Source organism: Megalops cyprinoides, chromosome 24, assembly GCF_013368585.1.
Source record: "Megalops cyprinoides isolate fMegCyp1 chromosome 24, fMegCyp1.pri, whole genome shotgun sequence".
Lineage (NCBI taxonomy): Eukaryota > Metazoa > Chordata > Actinopteri > Elopiformes > Megalopidae > Megalops > Megalops cyprinoides.
The window spans coordinates 1646526-1663264 of NC_050606.1; the positions used below are offsets into that span (position 1 = coordinate 1646526).

General features: G+C 49.6%; 1 protein-coding gene across 2 annotated transcripts in view; it reads right to left on the reverse strand.

Moving 5' to 3' along the window:
- LOC118771024 (cadherin-10-like) overlaps positions 1 to 16739 on the reverse strand; it is a 31391-nt gene that overhangs the window by 2602 nt on the left and 12050 nt on the right. For both annotated transcript variants that reach the window (XM_036518858.1, XM_036518859.1), the window contains exons 2-10: positions 12475 to 12820; positions 9192 to 9486; positions 7923 to 8042; positions 7046 to 7213; positions 5779 to 5966; positions 3903 to 4156; positions 1514 to 1650; positions 1315 to 1436; positions 161 to 278 (exon numbers count right to left, since the gene is read on the reverse strand). In XM_036518858.1, the coding sequence (XP_036374751.1) occupies positions 161 to 278; positions 1315 to 1436; positions 1514 to 1650; positions 3903 to 4156; positions 5779 to 5966; positions 7046 to 7213; positions 7923 to 8042; positions 9192 to 9486; positions 12475 to 12693 (1621 nt within the window). In that variant the 5' untranslated portion in view covers positions 12694 to 12820. The remainder of the gene's footprint in view (positions 1 to 160; positions 279 to 1314; positions 1437 to 1513; positions 1651 to 3902; positions 4157 to 5778; positions 5967 to 7045; positions 7214 to 7922; positions 8043 to 9191; positions 9487 to 12474; positions 12821 to 16739) is intronic.

Genomic DNA, 16739 nt, shown 5'->3' on the forward strand with positions numbered 1-16739 from the left:
CAATACATACTGTTTCATATTGCTATCTATATCTGTACACTATAGCATTTTAACATGTGCCCAGCTTTTTTTCAAGGCGATGCCTCCCTTTGCCTTTAATAAATGGGTGTCACACAGCTGAGAAGGCACGCAAGGTGCTCCAGGGGGCGCTGTTGCTCACCTCTGTTGTCTCTGACGGTGAAGTTGGCCCTCACAGAGCTTTCTGGAGCCAGGTTGAAGAAGAACCTGTGTCCGCCTGCGGGGTCGTCTGCATCCACGGCACTCACTGTCTGTATTTTCTGTGAGAGGAAACGAAACGAGTCATAACCACATGGAAAACCTCCCAAATCAAAGCACAGCCAAACCAAACCAAACCACAGCAAACTGTATTACATCCAAACCAAATTCAAACAATACACCCATGCCTGTGTGTGTGTGTGTGTGTGTGTGTGTGTGTATGTGTGTCTGTGTGTGTGTGCGTGAGTAATTGTGTGTGTGTGTGTGTGTGTGTGCGTGTGTGCGTGTGTGTATATGTGTGTGTGAGTGTGTGTATGTGTGTGTGTGAGTGTGTGTGTGTCCGCTCTTTCCACACCAGCGTTCTGTAAGCAGCGTGCTAGCACATGGCCCTCAGCGGGAGTGAGAGAGATGAGAATCCCTGTCAGCACCTTTTCAAAGCCATTCAGCTCGACGGGCCAATCAGAGACCAGCACGGCCACCTGTCGCATTGTCTGTCGGAGTCCTCCCGCTCGCAGCCAATGACAAGGTGTTAATTACCTGAACACTGGCGCACTGATCCCTCTTTTATACAGAGCCAAGGCCTCACCGCCCACGACAGGCCCTCACAAAGCGCCTGCGAGCACCGAAGCCTCGCGGCTGAGAGAACTGAGCCCGCAGGCCTGAGCTGCAGTGACGGGGAGGGGCCGAGCTCTGAGTGACGGGCGGTGGGAGGGAAATTAAACCTGGAGAATAACACCACCTCTGTGCCTCACGGTTGAAAGACATCCTTATCCTCTGACGACAAGACACTTTTTATAAACTGCTCTTTTAACAGGAACTCCCACTGACGGCCCCAGTCCTGGCGGTTTGTCTTTGAGATAACTCCTGAAATGTCTCACGCCTGGCGCCTCCTAATCCATCATTTGGTCTCTACTAACACCCACACACTTTTACTGGAAAATTTCACTTGACCCACGCAGGTCTTTAGTGCTGTATGTTAAAGGGTCATGTCTGAGCTCAGCTGAGGGAAATCGACTAAATCAATCACAGAAAGAATGCGAGAACACTATTATTCACTGATCGCAGTCGTCACGCTGCGGTAATTCAGGTAACATTTACCTGCCCGGCCTTGGCGTTCTCGCAGACGTACGTCTCGTAGTAAGCGGCGAACGTGGGGGCGTTGTCATTGACATCCAGGACCTTGATGTACACCGGCACGCGGCTGGTTTGCCTGGGGTCGCCTGCAGAAAACCAACCAATGAGACGCTGCCGTGGAACACTGCCGCTCTGCTGTCAAGGAGGCGAAAGTGCTACTCACTGAACTCCGTGGCGATCACAGAGATGTTGTGCCAGGCGATCTCCTCTCGGTCCAGGGACTTGAGGGTGAAGATGGAGCCGTTTCCCGGGTGCACGCTGAACAGCCGGTCCAGGTCCGTCACCCGGTCGATGGAGTACCTGTCAATCAAGCCACACAGATACTATTGGGCATGCCTGTGAGAAAACCATACAGCATGGATTATGTGTGACCCAGATAACTGCTGTCTACCCCATACCATGACTAAATGACACTGATCATTACATGCTGTAAGATTCAAGCCTAAATTGTTTAAGAGGCAAAAGGGTAATCGTTATGGTTAGGGGGTTGGTTCAGGCCATCTGTGTGTATTCGAGACCGAGTTAAGTATACATATGCTAAAAATATAACTGCTAAATCTGGTTATTTGGATACATGACACAGGCCAATCTAATGAAACTGTCTAATCTAAAATGATCTATTTCTAATTTAATCTACTTTTTCTCAAATTTCATGGGTAATTCTACTTTGCTTTCAATTCACAACATAACTTTAATGTAATTTACCAAATGCTCTTATCCAGACTGACTCACACAGCTCATCTAATAAAGCGGCATGAAAAATAGCACAAACAGGACGCTGCTAACCACACATGAACAAGCATCAGGGCTAAACATAGCGGTGAGATGACAAATGTGCGCCTCGATTCACAAGTGCAAAGCAATATGCCTAGACTGACATGCAAGAGCTAATAACCATTCCAAATGTAACGCTAACTCATACTGCTCACGGGCAAGAAAACCTCCAAGTTCCCAATAACATAAAGCTATAAAACATACTTTCACATACGTAGCTGCGCATACGAGAGATTAAAGATCATGCCGGGGGGGGGGGGGGGGGGAGTTCTCACAGCTCCGCTGTCTTCCTGTCACTGTTTCCCTCCAGCTCTGCTCTCTGCTTTGACAGGCTGATAAAGAGGGGGCTCTGCTTTACGGCCTCTGCGCAGGAACCCCGATAAATGGTAAAGACCCCCCCCGGGGCGGGAGCTCGTTTACGATTGGGGCGGGAGCTCGTTTACGACCTGATCTGCAGGTGGATCCGAGAAAAGAGTCTGGTAGAGTCACACAGTTAATAATGACACATTTATTATAACTAAGCACCAGGGTATTGGTCTTCCTCTGCTCGGGTGGGCGGGGGGGGGGGCCCTGTTGGCCAGACAAGAGCACTTTCAGTAGGTTTTGCCAGGTGAACTCCCATCCAAGAGGTAACCCAGCCCAACCCTGCTTAGCTTCATTTACATTTACATTTACATTTATTTATTTAGCAGACGCTTTTATCCAAAGCGACTTACAAAAGTGCATACAGTAGGTACAGCGACAGTACGGGGACAGGATGTGTACAGTTCCACAATGAGACAGTTCTCAGCTGAGAGCAAGGTCTGTTTGAGGACGCAGTACTATCAGATTTTTACAATTACAGCCTAAAGGGCAACTAGTACGATACACTTTCGAACGGCAAACTTCAACAACTTCAAACGGCACAATGAGCGTCAGGGTAAAGGCGGCAACAAGAGACAAAATTTAAAAGCACAATTTAAAAAGTACAGCAATTTACGACAGCACTTCAGACACGAGGGAAGAAGGAAAACAAAAGAAAATGTGAAATGTAAACGCAGGAAAATGCACAGTGCCTCCCAGAACCAGAGGCACTGTATATTCTAAGACTGTATGTTGTTAGGATGCTGTCCGTGAACGCCTGACACCGAACACTCAACACATGTTCAGCTCTTCTTCCTCTCCCGTTTTCCCACCGCACGACCCTTCGTTCAGACGCACATAATCTTGCGCTCCTAATTACCAGACTACGCTGTGCAGATGACTCTATTTAAACACAGGCCTGCAGGGCAGGGCTTCTCCCAGCGGACCGACACACTTTTAATCGCCCTGCTTTACTCTCTTATTTACATCCGCCTCCCTGCGGTGGAAGTGTTAGCTCGCCGCGCTGGGGACTGCGGGTAGCAGCTTCGTTCCGGCACTTTCCACACACCTCATCCTTTCTGTGCCAACAGGGCTCCGCCGCTGGCATAGCAAACGCGCTCGACCACGCGGTCTTACCGCCAAACGGGGGTTACAACTGGGGTCATATAGAGGGCCTCTAGTTTATCAACTGGGAGGACAGATAACAGCTGCATCTTGCTTCAGAGCTCCCCTGTGATCCAGCAGGCATGAACTGAGCAGTTTTCATTTTGGTTTCCTTCCTATGAATGCGTTTTCTGGGGGACAGGAAAGCGAGGTACGCTCTGGGATGCACACAGTAGCAAAGCGAGGGACACGTGTGACCCCAACATGCTGACCCGGCTCTCAGATCACACAAACTGCCAGCCTATCGTGCGGCCCCGGGACACTCCGCCTACCTGACAGGGCTGCGGGTGACGTCAGGGTCCACGGCGCTGACCGAGCCCACGGCGGTGCCCACGCGGGCGTCTTCCTTCACCTCCAGCGCGTAGCGCGGCCTCTCGAAGACGGGCGGCTCGGGGACGTCCTGCACGCTGATCCGCACTGTGGTGGAGTCGCGGAAAGGGCCAAGCCGGAAGAAGCGTGGGTCCAGGTGGGTGTTCTCCGCCTGCACCCTCAGCGTGTACGTCTTCTTCCTCTCAAAGTCCAGAGGCTGTGGGAGACACACGCAGTCAGCCTGCGCATCACTGACCCCTCCCACCGCACGCATCATTGACCCCTCCCACCACACACTGCACGCATCACTGACCCCTCCCACCGCACACATCACTGACCCCTCCCACCGCACACATCACTGACCCCTCCCACCACACGCATCACTGACCCCTCCCACCACACACATCACTGACCCCTCCCACCGCACACATCACTGACCCCTCCCACCATACGCATCACAGACCCCTCCCACCACACCCCAGCGGGAAGTCGAACCAATAACTTTTCAGTTACTAGCCCTGCTCCTTACCGCTACATCACACTACTGCCGACTTTCATAGTGAACAGGAATTAACACTATTGTTTTTAACACCATCACAGAGACATTAAGGACCTCCCAATTAACACCCAAACGCTCACTTTCATTCTCACACTCACTTCAATTAAGACACAAAGTCAATAACACGCATTACTGGCTGCGTAATCCATTTCGAGTGGGTTACAAACACCCAGCGAAGGGTGAAGCCTCATCTTTCACAGTCACACAGTGATTTCACTTTTCAGTGACTCGATCTCCACAGTCTTTTTAAATTCAGACGTGTTTATTCTGTAATTAACATGTTCACATCAAAAGAGGCTTTTCAGAGCTCCCAGCACCCAGCATAAAGGACGCGAGGGCAGTCGCAAGCCCTTTGTTTTCAGGGTTATTGGAGACGGCAGATAAAGAACAGCAGATTAGAGCAGCCGAACGGCAGAACAGAGACCCTGCCTGGCTCAGAAAGCGAGGAAAGCGCCGGGGCGGAGCGCTAACCCAGAGGGAGCACACAGGCAGTCCTGTCTGACTGTGCCGCAGATTCACAGCGATTCGCACCTGGGGCCGCACTGAGGAAACGGACGCTGACAACATCGAGCAGGTGCGCTGCTCCCTTCCAAAGCTCTCGATGCTGATCATTACCGTCATTTACCTGCAGCTGCACCTGCCGTCCACACTTAATGCTCACTGAGGTGAAACATCTTGCCTAAATTACCTACCCATTAAGATCCAAAATATCAGACACATAAGCCAGGTACGATGGTCTGAATAAAGCCAATAAAAGGAAATTAATAACAGAAAAAATGATGACTTTGGAAATCTGCAGGGCAGCTTATTTCCTGTGGCTTGGCCACACCTTATCTGTTACCTGCTGCTTGTGGGACCTTTCTTTACATTTCATTTCACTTTCACTTCCTTCATTTAGCAGACTTCCAGCACAATAGAACAGACATGCATCCATTCTAGTTGAAATGAGCAACAGTGTCAGTCCAGGCTAACAACACTCCCAGACCGGTGACTGTGAGCATAACACTGTTCAAGCCCTACCACAAGTTACTTTGTGCAACCTCACTAGGCAATGGAAGCCAAGAATACCACCATACATCAGTCACTAGATCACAGAATCCAGAACACATTACAATACTCCACGTAAAATAAACAGCAAGTACTACAGGCAGCAGGTGTTAGGGGGCAGGGATTGAGGTGGAACCGAGATGCAGTCTGAAGAGGTGGGTCTTTAGCCTGCGTTGGAAGATGGTCAGCGATGTCACCGTCCTTTCTGGGGGGAGAGATGTGCTCGTAATTACCTTTTTGACCCTGATGACCCCCTCCTGCGTTCTGCTGTCGGTCACGATGTCGAAGACGTCCTGGCCCTCTCCGCTCACCACGCTGTACGCCATCTCAGCGTTCACACCGATGTCATCGTCTGTGGCCTTCACCCTGCCCACCTGCGCCCCCACCTCCGCTGACTCGGGCACGCTGAAATGGTACGTACCTGGAGTGACACACGCACACACACACACACACACACACACACACACACACACACACACACACACACACACACACACGCACACACACACACACAGACACACAGACACACACACACACACACACACACACACAGACACACACACACACAAACACACACACACGCATGCTCATTATCCCTTACATTATCCCTTATTCTAACACATACACTTGAAGCTGACACTCCATACCAACGTATGTACGGCACTGATATTGTTGGATGTTGTGAGAGCCGCTCATGCTGATTCTGATACTGATAGAAACGCAGAATCCCACAGCACTGCACCCATTCTGACTGTACAGAAATGCATAGACGCTGGTAATTGACAATCTGAAGTACTTTTGCACCACAGGATGATACTGTGGGAAAGAGAGAGAGAGGGAGAGGGAGAGGGAGAGGGAGAGGGAGAGAGAGAGAGAGAGAGAGAGAGAGAGAGAGAGAGAGAGAGAGAGAGAGAGAGAGAGAGAGAGAGGGAGACAGGGATGGATATAACAAAAAAGGATGCAGAGACAGATAACAGGAAGCGGTAGAGAGTGGAGAGTGAAAGCCTTTCCTTCAGAGGGGATTACTGCACTGCACTGATGCACTTACAGGGACCTTGCTTCCCATCACACGCATTAATCTCCAGCTCCTGACCATAGCCTCCACAGCACAACGCAGGCTGTCACCTTTCATTCAGCTTTACTAACGACAGCAGCAGCGGCAATAACGGTGAGAGGGTGCCTTCAGTGGAGACAGCGTGGGGGCGGGGCCTATGGGGGCAGGGCATGCATGGGACAGGGAATGTGTGGGCGGAGCCACATGGTATGGAGCAGGGCTCATAATCAAAAGGTTGCTGGTTTGATCCCCCGCTGGGGACTACTGTTGATCTCACCCACAACTGCCTCAGTTAATCCAGCTGTATAAATGGATAACACTGTAATGTCTGTAAGTGGCTCTGGATAAGAGCATCTGCTAAATGACAATAGTGTAATGTAAGGGAGCAGTGGGTGGTGTGGGCGGGGCGTACGGGCAAAGGGGCGGGGTTTGTGCGGGCTGCTTACTCTGAGGGAATCGGGGTGGGCTGTTGTTGACGTCGGTGAGGGTGATGTTGACCGTGGTGGTGCCGGAGAGGCCGCCCTTCTGCCCCGCCATGTCTTTGGCCTGGATCACCACCTGGTAGTGCTCGCGCGACTCCCGCTTCATGTCTGGCAGGGTCGTCCTGATGATGCCTGGGGGGGAGGAGATGGACGAAACACTGTTTTAACAGGGGGGTCTGCGCTCAGGTGTTAGAGGTCAACAGCTGATTTGTTTTCTCAACATACTTAACTCGAAATGTTGGCGGCCTCTTTTAAAACACATTTGGATGTTCAGGAAATGATTACGATATATATGCAAGGTTCAAAGGTCATGACATGGTGATGATGCAAAGCTGAACTGTTTTGTGTGAGCTGCATCCCTGACAGCTTGGTGACACGCACTCACGCGTCAACTTTGAAATATCTACCACCGAGTGCACTAGTGCATAGTATGCAAGTAAGTGATTTGGATCCCACCCCTCAGGTTTTCTGGCTGGTTGATATACAAATGCTTCATGCAACCAACCAAGGACAGTTTTGACGTCTGTTTGAACCACCCTAGGTGCTTCAGAAAAGAAACATTACCACGGCAATAATTGTACACCAGAACGCAGTGAAGCTTCACATTTAAAGAACGGATGAAAACATCCCCACCACTCTGAGTTGTTTGAGTAGTCAACACAGAGGCACGTGAGAAATGCTCCAGCGCGCTCGTTAGCAGCGGTTGAACTCGTCAGCGCTCGTTAGCAGCGGTTGAACTCGTCAGTGCACTCCTGGAAACCCGACGCCCCGCATGGGGGACCCCCTCTGCCCCTCCCGGTGATGGTCTTTGCGAAACAAATGACACAGGGAGTGGACTGACCCGTTTTGGGGTCCACGGAGAAGTAGGGGTCTCCCTGTAGGATGCTGTAGACCAGCTTGGCGCTGTTCCCGTACATGCCGTCGTCTGCGTCTGTCGCCGTGACTTGGATGACAGAGGTCCCTGAAAAGGAAACGAGCAACGCTGAGTCAGATGCACCAAACTCAAAGACCGCAAAACTGTAACTGCCGTCAGAAGACTCATTTTGATTGATGTCCTTTCATTCATCGTAGGTGGCTCTCCATCCGTGAGATAAGCACACGTTAAATGTATCACCAACTTACATTATAAAATTGAATTCATCAACAGTGAGAGTACAAATGAGCATGTTGGAAAAATGGTACAACTTTAAAAAAAAACAGCAATGAAGCATTTCTGGTCAAATAACTCTGCTGACAGTGCAACCCTCCAGAACCAGGGCAGAGTAGCCCTGCAGGCGCTTTGGCCCTCTAGGACCAGGAGCAAGAATTACAGTGTCTCAGAAGCACAAGGTTAAATATGTCTGCCAGAGCGTCTGTGTTCTCTGCAGTATCTCTCTCCCTAACCCTTGGGATTATCACTTTTATCAGATGAGACAGGTGTGGATAATCACCTCAACCACAGTTCATCTGTGAGGAATACCCAGCATGCATTTCACATGTGCAAGGGATGAACCAATCTGTGCATCACCTGAAGTGATAAGGAGGCTCCAAGCAGTGCTTGGTATACAGCAAAAAACGGATGTGATTGTGGAAAATTCCTTGGTTGCTACCATTTGTTTAAATGCTCAATGACCATCACCGGCCTTTGAATGAACAGCCTGATTAATTACTCACTGCAAAATGAGAAATCCACATGCTCTTACAGGCCTAGTCATAGCAGAAGTTTACAACACAATACAATTCACAGAACAACTAGTAGCATGTTTTTATCAATTAAATTATGGGCATAATTACTGTTGCCTCCTCTACACAGAACACCATATTAACAATAATAATAACAATAATAATAATAATAATAATAATAATAAGAGGAAGAAGAAGAAGAATAAGAGACACATGGCAGCTGCGCTCTACTTGAATTGACAAAGTGACCTAAATAAATGAGGATTCCCTGCCTCATATAGGTTAGTGGAGAAACTAGTTGTCTAAACCTGAGGGTTTGTGCAAGAAATGAAGATATTTCTACATATGGTAGAAATACAAAATTGATGTCATGGAAGATTAAAGTGAGCAAAAAGCTGTCTTCATTGATGAATAGTCCTTGAGAGAGAAGAATGTGCTAGAATCTTACCAACGTCAGACATTTCAGGAATGCTGGCAGTGTAAACCTCTTTGGCAAACTTTGGCTCATTGTCGTTGATATCCTGGACCTTGACGATGAATTCGGTCTCTGGCTCCAGGGGCTGGCCGGTCCTCTTGTTCACCGCCTGGGCGCGGAGGGTGTAGTTGGCCTTCTCTTCCCTGTCCAGCCTCTTGGTGGCATGGAGGTCGCCCGAGTTCTCGTCGATGACGAACAAGGTGCCGGCGCCCTCCCCGGACAGGACGTACCTCACGCTGCCGTCCTCTTTGTCCATGTCAGAGTGGAGCTGCGGGGGAGAAGAGCAGAGCGACTCAGCATGGCATTCTGGGAGCACGTGTAACTCCTCTGATTCGCTGGGATAGAGCTACACAGCTATCTGCGCACCCTCTCCAGGTACGCTGCGTCCTGGGAGTTCAGATGATGGCTCAAATCACTGTACATGGACAATCAAAGCCTCAGGTTCACAACGCCAATCCACCAGGTAACTTATAAAGGCTGGTTGCTAAAGACTTTTGGTGACTCAAAGAGGCCAGTCCATGAAATTGTATTATAATCAAAGTAACAAAGATAATTTCACAAGCTGCACAAAGCCAACGCCACCAGAGAAGCTGGATCAGATTAGATTGTATGAAATTAAAACAGGCACATTGTGTCTAATGCTGTTGTTTTTATGTGTGCATGATAATCTGAATTACTATCCATTTGTTACCATTACACTATTGATTATTAGATGGCAAATTATTGTCACTAAAAGAGATGACATCATCAGCTCACTGCAGTGTAATTGGGTTAGCAGCGGAAAGTCCATTTCATCACACTGACACCTCAAACAACCACCTGCTCCCAACATACAAACACATATACGCACACACTAATCTTACTAAGCTTAATTCAATGCTCAGACAGAGCACACACTCTTTACTGTAACAATTCTGCCGTGGAGGCAAACACACCAATACACATATAACCCTGGGACAAAGTAAGCTATGTTCAACATGTTGTTCTACATGTTGTTCGCCCGCTCAAGCAGTTTGTAATCACAACGGGCTCCGGTGCACGACAGACAAACGATGCCTCTCCCTGCGATTTGAAGCAGACTGGGTGATGGCTGTTACCAGGCATCTGTGGCCAAGAGCAGGGCTCATAGCCCAGAGGTTGCCGGTTCAATTCCAGCTGGGCCACAGCTGTTGTACTTTTGGGTACGAGCTGCCTCAGTAAATACCCATCTGTATAAGCGCATAACATGCAAAGACAGTCAGATATGTAAATCTCTCTGCTACGGAAACGTAATGTATGAAGGGCTGAAAGAAGCAGGGTTGAGCTGGTGGGGGGGGGTTGTCAGGCAATGTCCAGAGTACGTGCGGACGCGGTGCTGTGGAGCCAAAATCACAGGGGAGCAGCCGGGAGCCCCGTCTCTGGTCCTCATGACAAATTTATACTCCCCTCGCCCTCACATGGCGCAGACTCCTGATTAATTTATCGCAGTGTCAGGCAGGAGCGTGGTGGAGACAGAATATTTAGTATGAGCACATCCGGCGTCACGGGTGTATCTGACAGGAGAGGCGTAAAAAGCGCCCGGCCCGTCAGATCCCTGCCGTTCAGGATGCAGAGATTTTGAAGAGCGGGAAAGATCAGCAGACTACATACTTTGCTGCAGCAGCATAGAGTGGGTCCTAGCACAAAACTAACCACAGTTTGGGCAGAAAAGCTTTTGCTCGTGTTTAGTGTTGCTGTGATTCTTGGAGGTGTATTTGCATGCTGGGAACTGTAGTACAATACAGAAACTACGCCACATATCTTTATGGCAGGAAATGAATGGCATTAACCTAGTGTGAAACCAAAGGACTTTCACTCATCTAGTTTAAGACTTGCCACATCTACAATGGCTGAATTTATTCACTAGAGCCAGACAGGCTCTACGCCAGAACTGCCCACCTGGTTTGATTTTGGGGGCAGGTGAACAGGTTAGGTGTGCAAGGCTGTTCCTGCCCCTCCCTGTCGAGCAGGACAGGTCAGCACCATGCAGTGACGTGTTTCTGTCTGCAGCCCATGACCCGGTGACCCCCTCCAGCACAACATCACAACAACACACATCCACACACTCTCAGAAATCAATCGCGCCTTCCGCGGGCGTTCACAGCGGCCCCCGATCAATCATATCGAAGGCTCGATTAAAGCTTCACAGGAAAATTGCCCTCACACGCGCTTGGACTGGGACTGGGACTGCATTAGCCCCCAAACAATGCCCTCCCCTCCCCCATAAACACACCCACGTCCCATTTGTGCTGAAACTGGGCTAAGTGACGTACAACTGATAACACAAGCCTATGAGATCATTCCTCCCTCACTGCAAATGAACACCATAAACCTGCACATGAGGAGTCTGACCACTGTCAACACAGTGCTGACCAGCCTGAACTAGCTGTGTGTTGCTAGGTGACCATGTCCTGGGGCATCTTTACTCCTAACATGCACACATCATCACAATACATTTACACCCCAACACATATACATCATCAATAAACACTCATATCTACACCCCTGACACATACAAGACATACAACATCATCCCTTCAGATATGAAACATACATTCCTAACACACATGCTGAGTCCTGTCATATAACCTACTTTACTCCCTACCACTCATTGTCACTGAAAGCCCATATCACTACATACTTCGCACCCTAAAAAAAATAACTTAGCCACCTACCACTTTCACTCTTACCCCATATCTGTATCCCCTGACCCCTATCTTCACCCGCTTACACCCTAAAACTCACAGCTTAGCCCCCTGACCCATGTCTGAGCTGACATGTGATAGAAGTCACAGATCTCAGGACAAATGCAGGCGGTTTGATGGCCACAAGCTCTGGGTGCACCATCCAATTCAACAGTAGCAAGGCCTTCATAACAGCATCATGCACATAACGCACCATCCTACTACTCTTTTTATTCAATATTTTCCACACTCCAGCCATCTGTTTGCATGTACATGGAGGCACAGCAGTTTTGCTCTGCATATTTAAACTGCAGGTTCTCAAAAAAAAAAAAAAACAAAAAAAACAAAAGGTGTTGGGAGACAGGATGGTGTCAGAGTGGGACTTCTGCCTCAGGGAGAAAGAGAGAAGGAGAGAAAGAGAGGGAGACTGAAATAGAGGAGAGAGAACCAGAGGCAGAAAAAAAGAGATAAAGGAAAACAGAGCCAACAATGGGGGTTAGGGGGTGGCTGACAAAGAGAAAGCAAGAAGAAGACCATACACAGGGCTTTCCTACCTTGCCCATGTATTGGTAATCCGTTCCCATGTATTCCTCTTGTATATAGAACTGGTTCCACATCCAGCCTCTTTTGGAGCGTCTCAGCGTTGCCCCTCCTTCCCCTCTCTGTCCCAGTGACCCCTGCGCCATGGCCCCTGTAGTCCTTTGTGCAAAGACCACGGCGTGTCCAGGCTGGGGCAGGGCCATCCAAAGTGCCAGCAGGAGGTAAGTTCTCATTGCGACCCCAGACCCTATCCACAAACGCGTTCGCCTTCGGTCAGGGAGAGGGGGCCCAAAGTCATAATCTTCTGGGGGTGCGTCCTCACTCCCCGCTGTTGGTGGGCGGAGCCTGGTCCAAGAGCACCTGCAAGAGAATACAGACATGGGGTTACCATGGATTCCCATGATGCACCACTCCATCACATCTTCCCAGCTCAGTTGAGCTTGCTTTCCTGGTATGAAAAAACAAAGCTCCCTTTGGAATAATGCTAAGGAGCAGCAGTGTGGTGTAGTGGTAAAGGGCAGGGCAGCAGTGTGGTGTATCGGTAAGGAGCAGGGCAGCAGTGTGGTTACAGTGACATGGAGACGTTTTTATTTATCTGAGGTGAGCTCACACACTGCTTCCTCATTCCACAAGGTTACAGTAAACACTCCCGGGAGCTGTTTCCACTCGGGAACAGAGACAAACCTGTAACATCGACAGAAACACAAGCTGCGGCTGAATCTCCACTGATGGGAACACTCCAAAGGATATTAGCGCAGACAAGCTTACAGCTTGGCAGGGCGGCGGTGTGGCATAATGGTAAGGAGCAGCACTCGAGTCATAACCAAAAGGTTGCTGGTTCAAATCCCTGCTGGGGCACTGCAGCTGTACCCGTGAGCAAGGCACTTAACCCAGAACTGCCTCAGTAAAGATCCAGCTTTACAAATCGGTAACATGTAAAAACTGTAACCTATGTATGTCACTCTGGGTGAGAGCATCCGCTAAGTGGCAATGATGTAATGTAACTCTACGGCTTTGCACTGGAATGACCGGAATTAACCTTCCAACACCTTGGCCAGGTACAGTATTCCATGTCCACCGCCAGACTCCTCCCGGGCCTCTGCAGCTGGCAGACTGAACACCTGCAGATCCCTCTCTCAGACGGGAGGAGCGCTGGGCTGCCGAAAAGTCCACAGATGCAGCGTCCACGCACGACCCTCGAACCCGGCTCTGTTACACGGCTGACGCGTTGGCCTGTCCGACGAGGCTAACGCTGCTCTCATCTCGGCACTCAGACGCAGCTCCATTACCCCTCTCCCTATGAGCGGCCCTAATTGAATCCAGTGGCAGCGGGGACATTCAGAACGGGGTCGTATTGATTTGCTGTCGAAATCAGTGAGGTTGAGAATGCCATGGGTGGGGTGTTCAATGGGGGGGGGGGGGTAGTGTTCCTCATCCCTCAGCTTGCTTTTCAGTTCAGAGGCCATTTATAGGGATTTATTTTTTTCCTGTCACCATGGAGACTAATGGCCCACTGGTAAAAAAAAAAAAGAGAAAGGACCAAGCTTTGGCCACAAAGTCACATCAAGGTCATGAAGAGTGACCTGAAAATCCCTCGCCTCCTGACAGTCAGCTAAAGCGGCCTCACATTCCCTCTGAGTGACAGACTGATCTGAGTATCAAGCATTTCCTCACACTCACACATCGCCACGGAGCTGAGGAAATCATCAAAATAACATGAACAAAGACTACTGTAGAAAAATGAAGACAAAAAAGGACAACAACAGCTTAATTTGCCATGACTAAGCATACTCAGATGGGACAGACACAGTGTATCCGCTTACATGTACCAATCAATAAATATAAAATACATAATACTAATCTTAAATCTAATGCTAATACTAATAATACGTTTAAAAAACTGATTGTGCCAAATGCTGTAGATGTTTGTTTTCCGCCGTGCGCATCTGGTGTCCTGTCTTACACGCCAGCTGCACCTCGGAGTGTCACACGGTGTGTGGAGTGTGCGCTGCGCTGGCCGTGTCCGGGAAAGACCTACCGTGGACCCCACGGCTTGGCAGAGTTCCTAACACAGCCGGAGAGCCTGCCCTGCCGTTACCGTGGCGAGAACAAAGGCAGCCGTGCCTGCTCGGCTTTCTTTGGTGTTCTGTGCTGCTGTATTGAAGTATGAAACAGGCACCAAACCTTACAGAGGCGAGGAAACGCAGGCGATCATAGAAGCAAGGGCGTCTGGGCACACCACGGTGAAATCGAGGCTAAAGATGCTTTTAGCCTGAAAAGCGTCAGGCACTTATCAGACGGGCTCCCAGGCTGAGTGTTTAAAAGGACAGCGATGCACTCAGACCCCTACACTCCGCAGTGCAGCTGCACTGCTGCCACAGGCCTCTCCGCAGGTGGCCCTCCCACCTCTGCTGTTTCTTAAAAGCTGCCGTTGTCATGAATGCTGTCCCCTTGTGATGTGGCACAGCCGGAGAAACAGGGGCAGGGTCCGTCGTGACAGGAGAAGCAGGAACTATTGTGACGGGGTGCAGACAGCAGCCTGGGACATTACTGGACAGGAGAAACAGGAACTATTGTGACGGGGGTGCAGACAGCAGCCTGGGACATTACTGGACAGGAGAAACAGGAACTGGGCTTGTCATGATGGGTGAAGCTGATGAGGACCTGGTACACCCCATGAAGGAGGAGGGGACACAGAGCAACCCCCTCCTGCCCCCAACTCTTCCACTGCGACCCCACCTGCCCTGCAGGGAGCCACTAAAACTGAAAAACAAGACAGCACCAGCGAGGAGCTGGAGACTGCAGCCGCCACAGAGCACAGTCTCAAAGCCAGAGAGAGCAGGAGACAGGTGCACACAGTCTCAAAGCCAGAGAGAGCAGGAGACAGGTGCACACAGTCTCAAAGCCAGTGTCAGAAACACGCCTTTAGTCTCCACGCCTTTTAGGCCATAAAATCACCATGACAGCAAATGGTGATCGAACGAGAGACAGCCTCTTCCCCGTGTACCCCCAAACACGTGAACCCGTCTTTAATCGCTAAGCGCTAACACTCCCAGCTCCACTTCAGCACCTCTGAGCACTGCCAGCAGCAAAGCATGTCTCTCGGTGAACAGGCCGGCTTTATTCGGCTGGTTTTAGTCCCACATCTTTAAAGCCACAAGGCTCTGGTGTAATGGTAGAATTAAAAGGTGCCCATATATTCTGTATGAGGGCAGAGAGGGTCATGGACCGGGAGCTAGGCTCAGGTTTCCACCCGTTAGAACAGGGTAGGAGACAGAGAGTGAGTCAATTTAGCCTCACTCCTCGTGGTCTGAATGCCTGTTAATATCGAATGATCTCTGCGTATGCAGGGAAAGGCCTGTCTAGACTCGAGTTGAGTCGAGTCTTGAGTATGTTCTAAACGCAGTTTCACTCTAGCATGCCTGACTTACTGTGGGAAGATCTGTTTTCCTCTGTGTATGCCCAGAACTCGGTATATTGCAGTGTCTGTGTTGGATTATGTATTTAATTTTCATTTAAAAAGTAACGAATGTGCAAACACCTTGGATAATGTGCACTCCTCCCCCTGTTGAAGTAGCGTTGAGTGGTTATATAATCACTGAATGATTATAGGAAGACAGACCAATGGAGATATAAGTTTTGCAGCTGTGATGACTGTTTGTGATGTCATAATAAGGAACGACTGATGTTCCAAAGAGTTCTTTTGGCATAAATCTTTTATGAATTTGTTCAGCAGATTCTCTTTGTACTAGGACACTTGTCTGGCTTATATTTGTACAAATGATCCATATACAAAGCAGCTCTGAGCTCTGAGCACCCTACTTAAATCACTCCCCCTCCCCCACCTGAGATTCAAAATCCCTGTCTGGTCCCAATGCTAGTGCCTAAGCCACCGTCCCAGTGCTAACCATTTTTACCCTTATATCTCTGAACACACTCCTCATATGCCTGCACTCTCTTTGCCCAAACACTTCCAGCACATTCCTAACCAGGTCTACAGTGAGAGGAGGTTCTGTAACATCACTCTTTAACCCCCCCCAGCCGGAGTCATCCCCCCCCGTAATCTCCCCAGCATCATGGCCACGGTAATCTTCGCATGGACATAATGGATTCAAGCGTGTGTGTGTGTGAGTGTGTGTGTGTGTGTGTGTGTGTGTGAGTGAGTGTGTGTGTGTGTGTGTGTCCAGCCCCAGAACACCGCCCCCCCGTAATGGAGGCGCCATTAGCCGGGCCGAGGCTAATGACAGCACAGGGGACAGATGGGATGTCTGCCTTATGT